The following is a 19,838-nucleotide window of genomic DNA, read 5'->3' as shown; positions in this document are numbered from 1 at the left end:
TCCTAATGCATACTCAGAATATATTACAGAAATTATTTTTACTGGCATGAGTACTTTAATCTCTCTATCACTTTACTTTGAACTGTTGCCCATTATTTCAGCCTTGGTTTTCCCATAAGTGTGTTAAGGCATTCTGCAATGAAAATAAATTTTATGACGATCTACAATTTCAATAATAAATTTAGTTTAATCCTTTATCCAAGTGTGAGCAAACAAAGTTTGCACGTGAAAGTATCTTCAGGACTGGGGTAAGGTAGTACAGCACTGGGAAACTCGTTGCAAAGGTGGAGCAAGCTAACAGCACTCCTATCTCAGTATCTCCCATAATGCAAAACACATCTCCTTGCGGATGTGTATAATGTTATGCATTAAGGGAAGGGCCACTACCCAGACTAGTTTAGACCTTTATTGAGGCCTCTTCAGTGGGAGCATATAAATGATTTTGATGCATATAAATAGGCCCCCACTGAAGAGATTGTGTTATGATGAGCTCAATACAGAGGTCAAAACATTGAATATTACTTTTCTAATATTAAGTAAAGTAATTATATTAACACATGTGTTGTGTCTCCATAAATTCTTAACTATGAATGCTGACCACCGTGTAACCTTAAAAGAAAGAATGAAGAGAGAGAGTAATTATTACCCCCCCCCCACCCTCCAAGGCAAGCAAGAAGAATAATAATTATGGAAGGATGACAATGGTAGATGGTTATGGTAGTGGTATCATTCACACCAATGTATATTACACCAGTGTGCAACTCCTGGAAGGAAGGCATGAAATACATACATAGACTAGAGGTGAGAGAACTAGATGTTAATAAAGCAATGGAAATGGATGATAATATTACTATACACTTTTAGGGTATGTGATGAGTTGCCTATGCTCTTAACTGGGTTGTTTAATAAAAGTCTTGCAAAAGTGAAGTGAATCCCAGTCTGGCAGGCCAAGTGGTTAGAGTATCTGCTCTCCAGCCAAAAGGCTGCAGGCTCGAATCCTGCCATGGGCATGGATGCTTGTGTTGTCTGTGGAAATATTAGTAGTGGTGTTGGCCGCAGATGGCATTGGTGTAGTTGCAGTCAGTTGGTGGATTGAGTGGCAGAGACCAAGTTGTAGAGCAGGTGCCCTCCCTCGATGAGTCTTTGGACTCCCTGGAGGTGTCTAATAATAATAATAATAATAACACTAATAATACCTAAGGAGTGGAAAGAAGGCAAAATAATTCAGTTGTATAAACATTTCTTTTCAATTATAGACCAATATACGTAGGCTGTTCAATAAGTAATAAGACTATATTTATACAGAAAACAGATTACCTTTAATCGTCATCATTTACATGGTCTTTTTCGAAGTAACTACCGTGAGATGCGATGCATTTATCCCAACGTTGCGTCCACTTCTTAAACACATGTGAAAGTCCTTTTTTTGAGAGTTCTTTCAAAACCGCCTCCACATTTTTTACACATACTTTGTTGCTTTCGAAATGGCATCCTCTTAGTGGTTTCTTGAGCTGAGGAAACAGCCAGAAATCACACAGTGCGAGATCAGGACTGTATGGAGGGTGTGGTAGGATATCTATGTTGTTCTTCTGCAAAACGTTCACTACACAACCAGCAATATGTGGCCTTGCATTATCGCGGTGCAATAAGAAGCCATTCTTCAGCAATGGATGCTTCTTTTTGATGTGCTGTACCATTGTCTGTAAAACATCCGCATAGTATGAGCCATTTGCAGTATTCCCGGGTTCTACAGCATGTTGGTAAACAGTGCCTTCGTAGTCAAAAAACATTATGGTCATAACTTTACCAGTTGATTTTAGTTTTTGCTTTCTTGGGGGTAGGCGAAGACGGATACTTCCATTCACTGCTTTGTTGTTTCATTGTAGGGTCATAGTGATACAACCAAGCTTCATCTGCTGTAATGATGCATTTTAAGAAGTTGTCGCCTTCTTGTTCCAGTCTTTCTTTCCATTCTGTGCACACATCCACTCGATGCTGCATTTGGTCCGGTGTCAAGAGTTTAGGAATCTATTGGCGCAAACACGTTTCAGTCCCAAATGTTCAGCCATGATTGAGTGAACACTAACCTAACCTAACCTAACCTAACATTACCCTCATCTGCCCAATGCTGTATACGGTCCCTCACCTTTCTCCAAGATCTTAACAACTACTGATGTCACACAAACTGGCCTATAATTAGACACTTCCAGTCTGTTACCACCCTTATGCTATGGCACTATCTTACCTTCCTTCCATTCCCTGGGCACCTTTCCTGCAACCAGACTTTCATTGAAAAGCCAGGTCAAGGGCACTGTCAGTTCCTTAACACATTCTCTCAAAACGTGTGGTGAAATACCATCTAGTCCCACAGCTTTACTAACATCCAGAGTACTCAGTATTTGAAACACACTCTCCTCCTGTACCTCTAAACCTCGAACCTGCTCTATCCCTCTAGCATTAAAACTGACTCCTCCAGGATGAAATACTCCAATAAAGTGTTCATTGAACAATTCCACTATATCCTCTGCATCAGTCACTCTATTCCCATTTTTATCCCACAATATCATTTATTTTATAATAGCACATACGTTCCCATCTCTTTGATACTCCTGCATGTCTATTCATTTTCCAAGTCAAAACCATATGGTCACTCTCTCTCCAACTGGTGGGAGAGATGTCATCTCAGTTATTATCATCTCTTCTGATGCTATAACCAAATCCAAAACTCTTGAACCTCTTGTTCCCTCTATAACATGTTGCCTAAGACATTTGTCCCTCAAGAATTCTAGAAATTCCATTCCCTTATTGCTACATGCATGTTCCTCTCTCCAATTTATACTACTGTAGTTAAAATCTCCCATAACAATCATTCTTCTTGCACTTGCCAAACTGAACTGTCTAAACATTTCCTGGTCCCCATCCCTCTGTGCTCCTAGGTCTGTAGCAACAGCCCACTAAATATCCTGTCTTGCCCACCTCTACCTCACACCATATGCTTTCAAAATCATTAGTGTCACTGCCTTCCAAAGTCTCCACTCTTAGGGGACATAGGTTGTCACTTATCATAAGCAGTACTTCACCACCATGCTTTCCCCTCACCCAGAGCGGAGTACATGGGCAAAGAGGGCCGTGATGACTCTCTTTTCATATTGAACTTTCTTTATTATACTTGTAACTTTTCTAGCCTGCAGTTTATATTCCTCATGTGTCTGATCATTATCAGATATCTTTCATCATCACCATAACTTTTCGTGAACTGCTCACCTTAGTTCAGTGAACATCCATTTCACTCCACTTTATTCTCCTAACTATTTCTATACAGTTATACATTGCTTGTAGCAGATGTATCCCAAAAATTCCCATGCTGGAAACCTCTTTTCCACACCTTATCATTATCTCATAGTGCTGACTATAGAGCTTCTAATAATCATGTCTTTAACAGTTCCACATATATCCCTTCTTGACTGTAACTTTCCTGCTCGACTACCTCCCTAGTCTCATGATGATTTCCATTGATTGTTAGCAGTAACTCTTAAACCTTGTCTTGTGTTGCTTTCATTACATGCTACCTAATGCAGTTCCCTCTGAAACTCTAAAAATTTACTCTCTCTGTTTCTGTACACTATCTCCTCCTCCTTCAAGTCTATATTTCCATGATTGAAATCTCCTGTTAGGATATCCCTCCTTTTACTGACTAATCAAGTAAAAGGAGGGTGACGATCAATTAAGTTTTGCTTGTACCTATTATTCTTGGACACATTGCTTTGTCAATGACACATACTTAGCTCCTTTATTTGTAGTACTTCTTGCACTGATATCATTATTCCATTTGGTAATATTGTAGTGCTTTAGGGTATGAGGGTGAAATTTACTGGGAGGAGAATGAATGTAGAGGAGAATGATAAGATTATGGTTAGAGTTGCTGAGAGGCCAGCAGATATCCACAGTGTTTTTTTTGGAGGAGAGAGCTAGTTTAGAAATGGTCCAAAGTGTTGGAAGAATGATGAGGATTGTCTGGTATTCTAGTTGGTAGGTTAATTATTTGTGATAGATCATGACTGATGGCAAATGATTTGGATTTCTTACCAGCTTGTTCTCTGAAATTAGAGAAGGAGAGCCAATTTGTGTTAAGTTTCCTAGGAAGAAACTCTCACAAAGTAAGGTAAGGAAATCTTGAGCAGATCAAAACGTGGAGATTTCATTTTGGATAGCCTTTGGCAAGGGATATCTGATTTGACAAAAGCACATGTTCCTCTCTTTTTTTTGCAGAACACATCATATAAGATGTAGGTGGGATAACTGAGGTGGACTGTAGTCATGGAGGATGCCAATTGGATTTCATTTCAGAATATCAGTCAGGATTTGATGTCTGTTAGTGATAGTGTATATCATTAATTAATGTTTGTATCAATGCTTCGGATGTTGGTGAAATGGATATGGAAGTGTTTTTTATTGGAAAAAATTTTGATGTTATTTTTTAGTTTTTTTTTGGTATATTTTTATTATATTATATAATTTTTTGTCATTAGTGAGACCTGGTAAAGAGAAATGGATATCCTTACAATGATAGGTACAATGTATTCTGTGAGGACAAAAATATATATGAAGGGTGTGGGGTTAGGAGTATTGCTAATTATTTCAAATGAATTTAGTCTGATCAGTATGGAATTCTCAAACAGTGATGGTAATATGAGTAATAATACTGGCGATGGGCTAAAAGCTTCCTTTGTGTGAGAAAGACAATTAACAGGACATATTATGTAGTTGGGTGCTGATACTAACCTGGTTTATCTGAAGAGGACTGTGAGCTTCACAGGCAGATAAACTTTATTGATACAAGGAGGGTTAGCATTATGAATGATTTAAACTATGGGAATATAGATCAGAAGAGAAAACATGCAAAATGAAAGAAATTTATAGTTTTTGAGGAATAAGCCATGTATGAAGGAAGAGTCATGCAGTGGAAGAATATTGGATCTAGTAACAGCATCCAAAAATTCCATTATAAATGCAGTGCCTGTTATGTCTCCATATGGTGAGAATGATCATTCATTTTGATTTGGGAGGTGACAGATTGCGGAAGAGTTTTAAGGAGTATATGTGTGGAATGATAAGCCAATTGATTACTTGATTACGATAAATTGAGAGCAGTGTGAATCCGTGCCTTGGTATAAGACATGACATAATAAAGGAATCAGCAGTGCATGTCAACAGTGCATGTCTGAAGGAAGTTATATCCATTTGCATTCTTAGAGTTTGGAGAGTAAATCACATGACAGGTTACTGAATGAATAAAACTTTAATGCAAGAGCTGCATAAAAAAAGAAGTGTTTTGGATCTAGTACTGGAAAAAAAAGTTGATGACTCAGCTCAGCCAGTAAGAGTGACAGATGTGAGGAGGCAAAATTGAACTATGAAAAGAAATTAGTCAAACAGTCCCTATGAAATCAGAGAGAATTTTTTTGCTATGTGGCAAGTACAAGGAAGAATAATCATTGGCTGAGCTGAGTCATCAACTTTTTTTTCCAGTACTAGATCCAAAACAGATCCATTGCCTCTGGATATGGAGAAAAAAACTGGATAAATAAATCGAGGTAAATGAGTTAAAGGTATTAAAGCTGTTATAGCAGGAGATTGAATGGGATATTGGCAAGGGTGGTGAAGAAATGTACAAGAGAATTAATAATGCCTCTAATTTTGATGAGTCTCAATGTGAGCATATTCCTAATGAGGGGAAAGAGGACAAGATAATTCCATTATCTTGTCCTCTTTCCCCTCATTAGGAATATGAGTAATGCTAGAGTTACTTCTTCTTCGAACATTAGATGTGATATCTGTTGCGACCAAGACTTCATCTTCTTTAATGGTATCTTTTAGTCTTTTCCTTGGTCTTCCTGTTCTTCTCTTATTCTTTGGTTTCCAACTATAGAATTGTTTTATGTTTTCTGATACTTTTCATCTCTGCAATATTTCTATTACATCTTGAATTAATATTCTGGCAAATGCTTTTTCCAGATCTGTAAAGCATATAAATAGTTTCTTATTGTATTCTATTGTTTTCTCTATCAGTTGTCTGAATATGAATATTGCATCTCTACATGATCTGTCTTCTCTGAAACTTTGTTGTTCATCTGAGAGATTAATTTCCTGTTATTTTATTATTTAGGATTCTTGTTAGTACTTTTAATGAGGTATTTAATAAATTTATCCCTCTATAATTGAGGGAGGGGCACCTACTCTACAACTCTCCGTCTCCACCACTCAACCTCATCCACAAACCGCCTCATCTACACCAATGCCATCTACTGTCCACCATCACCACTATTATTTTCACAGACAATCACAGACATCCATGTTTGTAATTGTCTCTTTATTATAACTATTAAAATTAATTATAACCAATTAATTGGTTATAGAGTAATTAATAATTAATAACCAATTAATTGGCCAACCTGGCCTGGTTGGCTGAGTGGTTAGCATATCTGCTCTCCAGCCAAAAGGCTGTGGGTTCAAATCCCACTGTGGGCATGGATGTTTGCGATTGTCTGTGAAAATAATAGTGGTGATGGTGGACAGTAGATGGCATTGGTGTAGATGAGGCGGTTTGTGGATGAGGTTGAGTGGTGGAGACGGAGAGTTGTAGAGCAGGTGCCCTCCCTCGATGAGTCTTAGGACTCCCTGGAGGTGTCAAATAATAATAATAATAATAATAATTTTCCATTTTTTTTAATCTCCTTTTTTAAATATAGGTATTGTTATACTTTTTTTTTCCATTCTACTGGAATCTTTTTTGTATTTATTATTTGATTGTATAGTATATTTAAACTCTGAATTATAATTTCTTTACCATTTTTATTATCTAGACCTGGTGATTTCCTATTTTTCAAATTTTTAATTGCATTTTCCATTTCTGTTATTTCAATTTTCATTTCTGTTGTATTTATTTCTTCTTCTTGATTTGTTTGTTTACCTAGTTCTACTTTTTTTTCAATTGTTTGGTTATAAAGGTTTTTAAAATAATTTTCTAATTCCTCTATTTCTATTTTTAATATTGGGATATATTCTGCTTCTTCCTTCTTTTATGTATTAATAAATCTCCACATTTGTTTCTGTATACCGTAGAAATCATGTTTAAGTTCTTTTTTTGTATATGATTCCCAAAATTGATTTTTGCTTTCTGTTTTCTTTTGATCAACTTTATTTCTTATTTCTTTATATTTGTTCCAATTATCTGTTGTTTTTTTCATTTGTAGATATTTTTTATATTTTTCTTTCTTTTCTTTTGTTAATATTTTTCTTTCTTTTCTCTTGTTAATATTTTTATTTCTTCGTTAAACCATGGAGTCCATCTTCTTGATTTTGTTATTCTTTTTTTTTACCCCTAATACTTCTGTTGCTATTTCAGTTAAATTTGTTTTAAAAATCTTCCAGTTATCTTCTACATGTTGTTCACTGCTTAATCGGTTATCTTGGAACTTTTGTTTTAATCTATTGTAGTATAATGTTTTTATACTTTCTTCTTTTAATAATCCCACTTTAACTTTTATTTCAGAATTGTGTTGATTTTCTTTAGATTTTATTTTCACCAATTTCTTGTAAAGTCTTAGTTTACATATTAACAGATTATTATCACTTCCAATTTCTGCTGATGTTAACACTCTAACATCTTCTATTTCTGATGGATGTATTACTTTGTTACATATAATATAATATATTATTGATTTCTGTCCTCTTGTGTTTCCAAAAGTTATTTTATGCTGTTTTTTATGCTGGTAAAATGTATTCATTATTTTTAACTTATTATTTGCACAGAATTGTATCAATGTTTCTCCATTATTGTTTATTGTTCATTAAATCTTTGCATAATTCCATGCATTGGTATATATTTACTATATATTTACTATTCTTTGCCTTTTAGTCTCTATTATAATTAATTTTTCATTTGGTTTTATTTCTTGTATTATTTGTTGTGATAAAACGTGGAAAACGTGGTAAAAGACTATGAGGAAGCAGTAAGAGATAGCAGGGCAAATATGACATAAAAAAAAAAAAAAAGCCCCTTCTAAGTTTCTTGGTTCTGTTTCTGTATGTTCACGCTTAATCCACATAGGAGGGGGCAGACCTGAGAACCTGAGCGGCGAAGGCTTACAGCGAGGCGGTGCAGCTCCTTGCGGGCTGCATCACTTGGGCAAGGCTCTTCCCCCGTTCTTGCAGTACTTTTCTGTTAATTCACCAACTTTTGTTGTTCTATTTATGCGTGTTCTAGCTCCTTTGTTGTTTCTGTTTATGTGTGTCCTAGTTCTTTTGATTTTCAATTTATGTGTGTCTTCCTGCATTTGTTTTTTTCACTTCTTTCATCGGCCAGACATCTGAAGAGGTGGCTGGCCGGAGAACGCGGAGGAGAACGGATGGAGGGAGATAATGTCGGAGATCTGCTTGGTGCTGGCATTTAAGTCAGGCCAGGTGGATCGACTGAGGCCTCTTTTAACTACCTACTACTATCCACTCTATCTTTCTTCTCCTCTCTCACTATCAAGCTGACTCTCAGCACAACTTTTTTTTTCAATCTAAAGAGGCCAGTGATGAAAGGCATGAACTCCCATTCTACCTCAATAAAGGTCGAAACCGGTCTGGGTAGTGGCCCCTTGCCTTTAATACAAAACATCATACATCCCCTTCTTGGAGATGTGTTTTGGCATTAAGGGTAAATATTAAGATTAGTGATCAGAGCTTGCTCCACCTTTACCACGAGTTGCCTTGGTCTTGCACTACCTGTGGGATCAGCTAGTCTTGCATAAATTGCAGGTGCAAACTTGACATTTTGTCTGTTTGCTCACTTGGAAAAAATGGAGTAAAACCAGGTTTAAAATTGCTTGGTATCTTTAACATAACTATACCCAAGTTAAAAATACTTTCTTCTATGCTATCCATGTCACAAGCCTATTTTGCAAACTCATCCCTTTGTATTATAGTCTGACCACATAAGCGAGAGCTATTGTTGGCAGACTGCCAAGAAGAGTCAATTCATGTTGAAGGGGAGAAAGAAATAAGGCACTGTACGAATTGGTCACCAACACACGAAATCATGTGCTTCATACGTAAAATTTTCCAACTGTTATACAAGCAAAATAGTTACCACTTTAAAAACTACAATGATCATAAAAGAGAAGTTAATTTTCCATTGTGTAATAATAAACACTCATCCCACAATACGGATTGATTACCCTATTATCGGAATGGATTCTCCTTCTTTTGACATGCACAGAAATGTCGAAAGGTCTCACATTTGTGGGCATACTACACAAACATCCACGTGGGATCCTGTCAATGCATTGGCAACAGGAAGTATCAACGTATGTCCATACCCTCTATCCAATAGATGATATTCTATGATAGAGAGTAACAGAACATAATCAGATTGCTAAAAGTCCTACCTTTAACAAAGCCATATAGACTAATCAGTAACTCTAGCCCTCTCTAAATCCTACCCACACCTCATCGTGGTGGAGAGGTGAACAGGAGATGTAGGTGAAGTATGTTGGAAGCTTGATCTTCTACAAGGGCCACCCTAGGCATGAATGCTACATCAATATTCCTGGCTAACATGGGAGGCATCTGGTGATTGGGCTAGTAACCCATCATTGGACGTAAAACAATACTGCTCGATAAACCAATACAACCATGAATCGGATGGAAAAATTGGATATTGATCGGAAACAGAAAAGGAAAAGAAAACGATATGATGTATCGTTTTCTTTTCCTTAAAAAGAAAACGATACATCATATCGTTTTCTTTTTAAGTACTACAAGAAATAGCCAAAAGAAACATTAAAATATGCAGCATAACGGGGAGGGGGGGGGAAATGGAACAATGAATATACAAGACTATATATTTATATACAGTGGAGTAAAAAAACAAAATAGAGCTGAAGCTGGAGTAGGAATAGTAATATATAAAGAGTTAAATGAAAATACAGCAATTCCTCGATTAATGCACCCCCGATTAGTGCATTTTCGATTAGTGTGTCATTTTTTTTCGATACCCAAATTCAATTAGTGCGCCTATATACATCTTAAAAATAAATGTTACAGATTTTAAAAATTTTCAATCTATACATTTTTTATGGCTAACTATTTAAAAAAAACCACTCACTAGGATGAAATAATTTAGTTACTGATTTGAAACATTTTATAAAGTTATTTTTTTATGGCATACTACACTATTTCCATGTATACTATGTTCCAAATTTACCACCAAAATTTATGTCATCTGCTTTACATAGTATTTTGCTGATCATATCTCGTGCAATTGTTTTCCTTACTTTTTTATTTTAAATTATTTTCCTAACCTTTAATCATGAGTAAAAGAATTAGTGAGCAAAAAATAGAAGTGTGAAAATTATTCGAAAAGTAATCTGATTGGAAGAAAAACTTGAAATAATAAAGAAAAATTAACAAGGTGAGTCCAGAGCAAAGAAAGGACAAGAACACAAAAATGGGTGAATCAACTGTTGAATATAAAGATGAAAGGTAAGGCTGCTTCAAGTTCATCATGCATGCACTGAAAATCAAAGTATTATAATGACTGAATTAGAGAGACTTCTTTTTACATGGATCGAAGATTCTAACCAAAAACGGATCCCGCTAAACACTGGCCTTATTAAATCAAAAGCAATGTCTCTTTGTAACCTGGAAAGAAAGGGCTATCAATGAAAAAGAAGAAGAATTCCACGTTAGTGCTGGGTGATTTGAGCGTTTCAAAAAGAGAAATAGCCTACATAATGTTCTAATCACAGGCGAAGCTGCAAGTGCAGATAAGGAGATATCCAGAGATTTTGAAGAAAATTGTGAAAGAAGAAGATTATTTTGATCAACAAATATTTAATGTCGATGAAACTGGCCTTTTATTTGGAAGTGAATGTATTCCAAAAATTTTCTAGCCAAATTAGAGAGATCTCAGCCTGGTTATAAAGTCGCAAAGTCGAATGAAATTACTGCCAGCAATATGCGAGCCATTTGGAAGAACATTCTTCCACATTGTGCAAATGATTTTAGAGGCTTTTCAAATGAATCTAAGTTAATTAAATCTCATTCTGAGAAGTTGAGTGATTCCGACCTGCTAAATTTAGATGCACAGCAGGAAGATCCTGAAGAATATGAAGAAAATTTAATCATTGACAAGCCCAAAGAGGTCTCAGAGAAACAATTTGAAAATAGTTTTCGTACAATCGAAGTTTTTAATCAGCAATGCTTAGAGGCTGACCTTGGTGAAGAGAGAAGCAGTAAAATTTGCAGAAGAGGCAATGGGGCCAGTTGTATGGGAAAAAAAAACAGAATGCCTGCCAAACTATGTTAGCTCAATTCTCTGTTAAGAAGCAGAATAATAAATTTATATTCTGAATATGTTTTATTGTCTTTCAGCTTCATGGTTTTCCTTTAACTAAGCCCTGAGACATACCCTAATTCTTTTATAAAAAAAAATTAAGTCAAAAAAGAAATCTGAGGAACGAATTATACATTTTATACATTTTCCCATAGGTTATTGTATTCGATTAGTGCATTTTCGATTAATGCATCTGTTTTAAAGAACGCATTAGGTGCATTAATCAAGGGATTGCTGTATAGAGGAATATAAATATATAAACGAAAGAATATTATGGTTAGGATAAAAACACTGTGAGTACGTGTACTGACTCTTCATCATTAAGTTGCCATATTCTCTTCAAGCATTCATTCCATTCCGCTTGGTCGTAAGTGACTTTCCCAAACTTGAGCCATATTCTAAGACTCTCTAGCTCACCTTCACATCGCAAAGCCACGTCTCCCTTTTCCTGTACAGCTGTGTGGACTTTGTTTTTTATCTCGGGTTTATTCCTAAGATAGAATAGGATTCGTTTTGTTACATTCGAATATTCATATCGGGGTTCTTTTCTTTTTACTGGTTTTGTAATGGCGCGAGAAGAACCGGTGTTTGTATCTACTGGTAAAGTTCTTTTTTCAAATTCCTTCATTATCCCTGGGTATCTCTTTTCCAGATCTACTCGTGTCAGCGACTTCAATGTGTCGCATAAGTGTTGTTTTTCCTCCTCTGTTAAGTCCAGGTGACCATCCAGTTGCTGGGGCTCGACCTTGGTTATATCCTTTACATAGAGTTCTCCCCATATGAGTCTATTGCTCCTTTTAAAGAGCAAGAAAGTTGGCTCTCCTTTTGTGGTCATTATCTGAAATAGTTTTCCTGCCGTTTTTGGAGATCCCTTAAAGTTTTTCAAAATGACAGAGCCGTTTGGAGTATTGTTTTAACAAAGTCTGTTCCTTCCTTAGTTTCTGGATTTCCTAGCTCTCTGTCTTCTTCTTCTGAAGAGGTTTCTTCCTCATTTTCTGTGTTGTTTCGCAATATTAACTCATTTCCTTCCTCATCCTCATCTGAACTTGAGGCTTCTAATTGGCTTTCAGTGTCCTGTTTATTTCGTTTCATTTCTCCTTCTTCTTCCAGCGTGATGGGTCGTTTAGTTGTACTGGTGTTGATTTCCATTTCCTCTGTTTCTGTGCTGTCATTGTTGCCTTCCGATTTCTTAGTGTTCTGTTTCTTTTTCTTCCTAATTCTCCCTTCTGCGTTCCTCCCAGTTATTGCCCGATTTCCTAATGTAGTCATTGCGGTAGCTGGCGGTTGGAGGGCTGGAAACTCTTCTGGTTCAGTTGTTTGTGGTTCGTTTACTGTTTGGCCGGTAGCTCGAGAGTCCTGTGTTGTGAGCTTAGGAATGGCTACTGCCGCAGGTGTTATGGCGCCTCCTGCTCTTTCTGCAAGGGTCCTATTAGGACAAATGTCTATTTTATGGGATGTGTTCCCACATTTACGGCATGGTGACTCACATTGATTGAATGTGTGTTCTGTCGATAAGCAGTTGCGGCATGTGTTGTTTTTCGGGCAGTGAGCGCTAAGGTGACCCAAAGCGGTTCACCGAAAACATTGTTTTCTTACGCCTGGATAATTGACTATTACTCTTACTGAGCCTAAAAAAATCAAGTTGGGGACCTCGGTTTTCATCTCGATTGAAATGCTCACTTCCCCTGATTTCCACTCTGGGATATCCGCGTCTTGTCCGATTGTTACGTTTCGGATAGTCCCCCACTTGGAGAAAATGGTTTTAATGATTTCCTCCCCTTTCTCTAGATATTCGAGTGGAAACCTGTCAATTTTTACGGATTTTAAAATACTCCCGACTAGGAAGGGTAGATATTTTTTCCCTTCACATTCTACGCCTTTTAGGAACGTTTCTCTTGTTTCTATGTTGTTTGTTACTATTTGGAATCTACCCCCCCCCCCCGTAAGGGGTAAGCCCGTAAATACTTTCTGCTTTGACGACTTTGAGAAGAGCTCTCACAAACGTCGCTTTGTCGATGTTCGGGTCAATTTCGATCCCGAGAGTACGAACTCTTGGCAAGAATTTCGACATTGTTTAAAAGCAAATTTCAGTCCCCGAAAGGAAATACCCTAAAACGGACCTGCACCGATTGGAACGAGGCCGCAAAAAATAAAAACCAACAAAAGAAAAAACTAGAAGGGTTCTTACCAAACAATACTGGAGTAGGAGCTCTCTCTCGGGATCTGGTAACTGGCAACTGGAATCCAAAAGAAGACTGGAACATGGAACTTTCTCTCGGGGCCACTGAAAACAGGTCTCATCAGTGGGAGCTAGGCTAGACAAACCAAGATTTAGTAATGCAGAGCTTGTAAGTATTTTACCAAAACAAGTTACCATAAGGTGTTATAACCTTATTAAATAAAAATCTCAGGAGGAGATATAGATGTAGAAAGTATTTTTAACTTGGGTGTAGTTATGTTAAAGATACCAAGCAATTTTAAACCTGGTTTTACTCCATTTTTTTCAAGTGAGCAAACAGACAAAATGTCAAGTTTGCGCCTGCAATTTATGCAAGACTAGCTGATCCCACAGGTAGTGCAAGACCAAGGCAACTCGTGGTAAAGGTGGGTAAATATTAAGATTAGTGCTCAGAGCTTGCTCCACCTTTACCATGAGTTGCCTTGGTCTTGCACTACCTGTGGGATCAGCTAGTCTTGCATAAATTGCAGGCGCAAACTTGACATTTTGTCTGTTTGCTCACTTGAAAAAAATGGAGTAAAACCAGGTTTAAAATTGCTTGGTATCTTTAACATAACTACACCCAAGTTAAAAATACTTTCTACATCTATATCTCCTCCTGAGATTTTTATTTAATAAGGTTATAACACCTTATGGTAACTTGTTTTGGTAAAATACTTACAAGCTCTGCATTACAAAATCTTGGTATTTCTAGCCTGGCTCCCACTCATGAGACCTCAGTAAAGGTCGAAACCGGTCTGGGTAGTGGCCCCTTGCCTTTAATACAAAACATCATACATCCCCTTCTTGGAGATGTGTTTTGGCATTAAGGGTAAATAAGGGTAAATATTAAGATTAGTGATCAGAGCTTGCTCCACCTTTACCATGAGTTACCTTGGTCTTGCACTACCTGTGGGATCAGCTAGTCTTGCATAAATTGCAGGCGCAAACTTGACATTTTGTCTGTTTGCTCACTTGGAAAAAAATGGAGTAAAACAAGGTTTAAAATTGCTTGGTATCTTTAACATGGATAGCATAGTAGCTGAATGACTGGTATCAGAGAATAATATAATAAGGTGCTGGGTCTAAAGAAGGAGAGTGATAAGTGGAGTAGGTCAAGAAGGCTCAGTGGGTGTTTAGGATGTTATCATGGACAGAGAGTTAAGAGTTTAGAAGCCACATTGCTAAGGTGGTTAAGTCATCACATTGGATGTGGCACTGTTGATGAGAACACTAACTGGTAAGAAAATTGAAGTTATTCTCTCACTTTCCAGACTGTTGTGCTCAGATATGGTTACCTTGTTTCCATGGTGAGAGAGAGAGAGAGAGAGAGAGAGAGACAGTTGAAAACCAAAAAACATGACCAAGGTGATATCTAACTTATAAAATTTTGCATATGAGGAAAATTTAAAAATAAATGCTCCTACTTGAGAAGCAGACAAATGAGAAGAGTTATGATATAAACAAGTTGGTATGGGGGATCTTCCACTATAGATACAAGTGCCATTTTGCAGCTTATTGTTGGTTAGGCATTGAGTGGGCTCTCCCTTGATAAGTCCTTAGACTCCCTGTATCATAATAATTTCCATACCCAAATGCATCCATCAAATTGAAAGGATATGGTGAGATTGCTTCATATAGTTAAATGCTCCTTGGTCTGTCTTGTTTGTGCTTTGACTAATTGACAACATATTTATTCAGTTGCTTGTGTCTTTCGGTATCTTTGAGTATAGAGTTTCTGTGGTCTAATGTCATGATAAAGTAACTAACCATCTCAAGAAGCAATGGTTCCTATCATTCTATTTTAAGCCTGCTTGTCAGATCATTGACACAATGGATTTTCATTTCCTCATGTTGCCAACTATCAACTTACGTATATCAAATTTCCGTGCTTTGGACATATAGATGTTTTCTCCAAATAACTTCCAACTCTTATCCTTCTTTCAGGTGCTACTAGCTTTTTTCCATGTAGCTTTTACCTTGTCATTTATTATAGAATATCAATTCTATAATAAATGATTGGCTTATGAAGACCGTTGTGCAGTTAATTTTCCTACAATCAGAAACAGTATCCTATGATTTTTATTAGAATGTGTGATCATTATACATCAGTTAACTTGATTGATTTTATATTAATTACAATACTTGTTTTTTTTACCCTGATTAGTTGAGGTGATTAGCATACTCAGTCTCCAACCAAAGACATGAATATGTCTTTGGTTGGAGGCTGAGTATGCATGAATGTTTGTGATTATCTTTAGGTGGGATGAATTTCATTGCTTCTTTTAGGCTACCATCTTGCTTACTGGATGCCTGAAGTAGCAAACAGTTCTCATATTGGGGCTCTAAGTTTCTAGATTATGTAAAAACATAATCAATATTAAAAAATAAATAAAAAATTAACAACCGAAGTCCATCGCATTACTAATGTACTATAGGTTTATAACTTCCCTTATAATTATGATTCCTTCATCTTTGATAAGTTCTCTGCTTCAATAAACCATTGTCAAAGGGCATTACTCTTCTACTTATTCTTTACCCTAATATAAAAAAAAAATTCCTTATACTGGTTTTTCTTTTTACACTAACTTTTTATTATATATGGTAGAGCATTGTCAGACAAGTGCAACATACTCCTGCTATCTATCCTATATATATATATATATACATATACGTTATTTACCTTGAACTAACTTATAAACATCAATAAAGTCTCCTCTGATTGAAATTTTCCACAATGGAGAATTCAGTCTCTTTAAATTTTTATCCTCTGAATTATATGACTAATAGCTGTGATCTTCATTAAATGAGTAAAATGGCTTTTGTGTTGCTAGTACATGGCAGTTTATTTAACAATATTAATTCACAATGCAGAATATAATTAAATAATTATTTATTTAATTTATTTGCTAATATTTTGCTGGTATTATAGCCAGCATCTTCAGAACACAAACACAGTTTGTCACAGTACATGAAACTGCAATAATTTGGTATAACACTGGGACTAGTTTAACAATATGTAATGGAAAATGCAAGGAATGGTTGGTGCTATCTATTATTGGATAAAGAGAGAGAGAGAGAGAGAGAGAGAGAAAGTATTAATTTGATCATAAAATGACAGCTCTCCACCACATTTAAACCATATGTCTAATTGGCAACTCTCATCCATTCATCTAAGGACAAACTCTCTCCTTTATCACATTCCCTGGCTTACTATGGACAGCCAAAAACTATTGACATCTGCCTTGGAGTAAAAAATACATTCCCCACTATTGTTATGACAAGTCGGGACTGGCAGACCATGCCTTAGATATGGCAGATCATACCCCCTTCACACAGGATCAGATGGAAGTAAACAAAAGTGCTACACATAAGTCATTATACATCAGAAAGATTGTTTTTGGAATCAGCAACAGCTTTAAGACATTCTCCAAACTTCAACAAGCATGACTGCATTAATTTACGAAAGATCTGGGAGACAGTCATTTTAAAATCAAATTAATACTTGTTTTCTCTCTCTCTCTTCATCCAACAACAGATGGTTCCAGTTAGGACTTTAGTTCTTGCATTGTCCATTACAATTTTTTTTTAAACTAGTCCCAATCTTATACCAAATTGTTGCAGTTTTGTGTACTACTGTTACAAACTGCATTTGTGCTCTGAAGATGCTGGATATAATGCCAGCAAAATATTACCAAATAAGTTAAATAAATAATTATATTCTTATATTCTGTGTTGTGAATTAATACCATTAAATAAACTACTGAGATAAAGAGCCAATAGGCTTCACTTCAGCGAAGTAAATTTATCAGGGCTTACTCCACCTTTACTACGAGTTGCCCCAGCATGTACCACTTGTTGGCTTATGCTTGGACTCGCTGAACTCTTATAGTTTTCTATACTCGGCATGAAACTCTTAGATTCGATTTTCTATCTACGAGTTTCTTATTCGGCTAAGAAATAGTGTTGGATTCAATATCCTCTTAATTTGATTAAATAAACTTTAATGTGATCTTCATTGTCAGCACTCCCAGGTCTATAACAGCTCTCAGTATTTTATTTTGTGTAAGTCATCTTCACCCAAAACTTCAAAGCTATTTAAATTGGAATAGTTCTTCTGCTGTTATTATATGTAATTGCAGTTAAATTTGGATATTTAACCAGAATCTAATTAACATGCATTATTGACTAAATTATGTTATGTAATGTAAACTGATGATTTTATTTGCAGTCTGTATAAACTGTAATGGATGACCATGAAAGAGGTGGTGTTCCGGCTGAAGCAGAGACAATCTCAGATATTCAGAATTATTTGGCATCATTTAATAAAGAGATTCAAGATGGTTCTAGTGGTAACAGTACTGCAACTACAGCCATCTTACCAAATGTAGAAGGATCGGAAATTGTGGATGAAAATGGTGAGGCTGAGGGACAAGCTGTAGGTCAACAGGGTGCAGCCGAAGGTACTACAACTTATTATGTGACACCAGCAGCAAATGGACCACATGTTGAAGAATATCAGTATGCTGAACAGAGTCAGGTTAGTAACTAGTGGTCTTTTTTTATCTTTTAATCCTAAACTGATATGTATAATTTTTTTTTTTTTTTGTGTTGTTAAACAAAAAATCCTTCAGTAGGCCTTAAATGTATTGATTTGAGTGATTATAACAAATTGCTTATTCATATTAATGAAATCTAAGCAGAGAAGTGGCCATATACATAACTGAAAAAACAAAACAGGCATGTTGGCAGTTCTTGGAGATTTAATGCTGATAATAACTATAAATTAAACTTTGGTAATGGTACTTGTTGCCTGCATCAAATCATAGCTATTAAACTTTTAAGCTGAGACCAAACTGAAATTCAAACTGAAAAGTCAGAGAGGAGCTTCCCAGTTCCAGTCTTAAGGGAAGGCTTCGAGTTGCCAAAAGGAGATGTTCCAGTCGCTGGAGAAAAGCTTCCAGGCCAGAGTGGAATCCCGGTTGACAGTTGGCGGCAATTCGAGTTAGTGGAGGAGGCAGAAAAAGGAGGAAGTCATCCAGGCATTTTTGGTGAGCCCAAGCAGAGGAGAAAAGGCGAGACAAATTACCTGAAACATCTTTGCTTGGAAGTTTTTCTTTTTGCCATAGGAGAATAACTTTTTGCCAGAGCTGTATATGAGTACCGCAGGGCACAGTTCACAGTCCACTATTTTCCCGATGAGATATTTCTAAAGCCAGATTTCCTCAAGGAAGCTCAAGATCTGAGATGAGAGAATTGCCTTAGAACTTTTTGAGCAAGACCTTTGACTGAATGTGCGATACAGAGCTTTTGCAAATTATATACCTTTGTACAATTCGTCTTATAATGTGTTTTAGTTGGACAATTAAGATTTAGATTAACAGTAACAAGAAGTGCCATTAAGAGAATCTATTGGCATATTTGAAGTTGATATACAGTTTGTAAAAGTAACTTAATAGAGAGTTAGCTAACCTCTTTGCAAGTATACTAGAAGTTTAATAAGTGGATATTGTAAACAAAGTAAATAAGTTTTTGAGTTAAAGAAAGTTTTTACGATCATTTTGAAACACGTTCCAGAGACAACAGAGGTTTTTTTTGTGTGCTGCTGCTATTTGTATTAATTAGTTGGGTAAGAGCAGTTTCTATATCACATAAATAGAGCATTTGAATTTCAAGTTTATTATTATTTATAAATTAAATTGATTTTTCAGTTCATTTTTTGTGCATCAAGATTCTAGTCATTTTAGGGTAAAATGTCGAGTAAAAAAGTGGATGTTAGCGAGCATAGCAAGTTATCGTTACTATTTATTGCCTCTACATTTTAGCTAAAGCTGGAATTATTATGCTTATTGCTGCAACTTAAAAAAATCAAGGCTGGAGTTGAATAAATCTTGTAATAAATAAATGTTGTAATTCCATAAATATGATTTTTGCTATAATTTTTATTATCGTAAATTCAAAATTTTTATTTTTAGTGAGAATGTCTGAACTTTACAGTTCATGAAGTTCCGATTTTTACCTTGATTTGTATGCTTAATTTGATTGCATTTAAATTCTTTAAAAAAAAAAAAAAACTTTTATCCTTATACTAAATTATTACTTTTAATATTTTTTCGGTATTCAGAATTTTTGTAGCAACTATGATGCTTGTCAACGAAGCTTGTCAAACAAAATCAACGTTCTCAAAATCAATAATCAACACTGCAATTGAAATCTTTCACAGAAAGATTTTAATTA

General features: G+C 35.9%; 1 protein-coding gene across 1 annotated transcript in view; it reads left to right on the top strand.

Moving 5' to 3' along the window:
* LOC150110289 (uncharacterized) overlaps window positions 1–19,838 on the top strand; it is a 359,887-nt gene that overhangs the window by 43,981 nt on the left and 296,068 nt on the right. Inside the window, exon 3 of the mRNA XM_090395274.1 lies at window positions 17,833–18,141. Coding sequence (XP_090251400.1) covers window positions 17,848–18,141 — 294 coding nt within the window. The 5' untranslated portion in view covers window positions 17,833–17,847. The remainder of the gene's footprint in view (window positions 1–17,832; window positions 18,142–19,838) is intronic.

Source organism: Typopeltis vanoorti, chromosome 1 (assembly GCF_054136105.1).
Source record: "Typopeltis vanoorti isolate ZY-2024b chromosome 1, IOZ_Tvanoo_1.0, whole genome shotgun sequence".
Lineage (NCBI taxonomy): Eukaryota > Metazoa > Arthropoda > Arachnida > Uropygi > Thelyphonidae > Typopeltis > Typopeltis vanoorti.
This window is presented reverse-complemented; position numbering and strand designations above follow the sequence as displayed.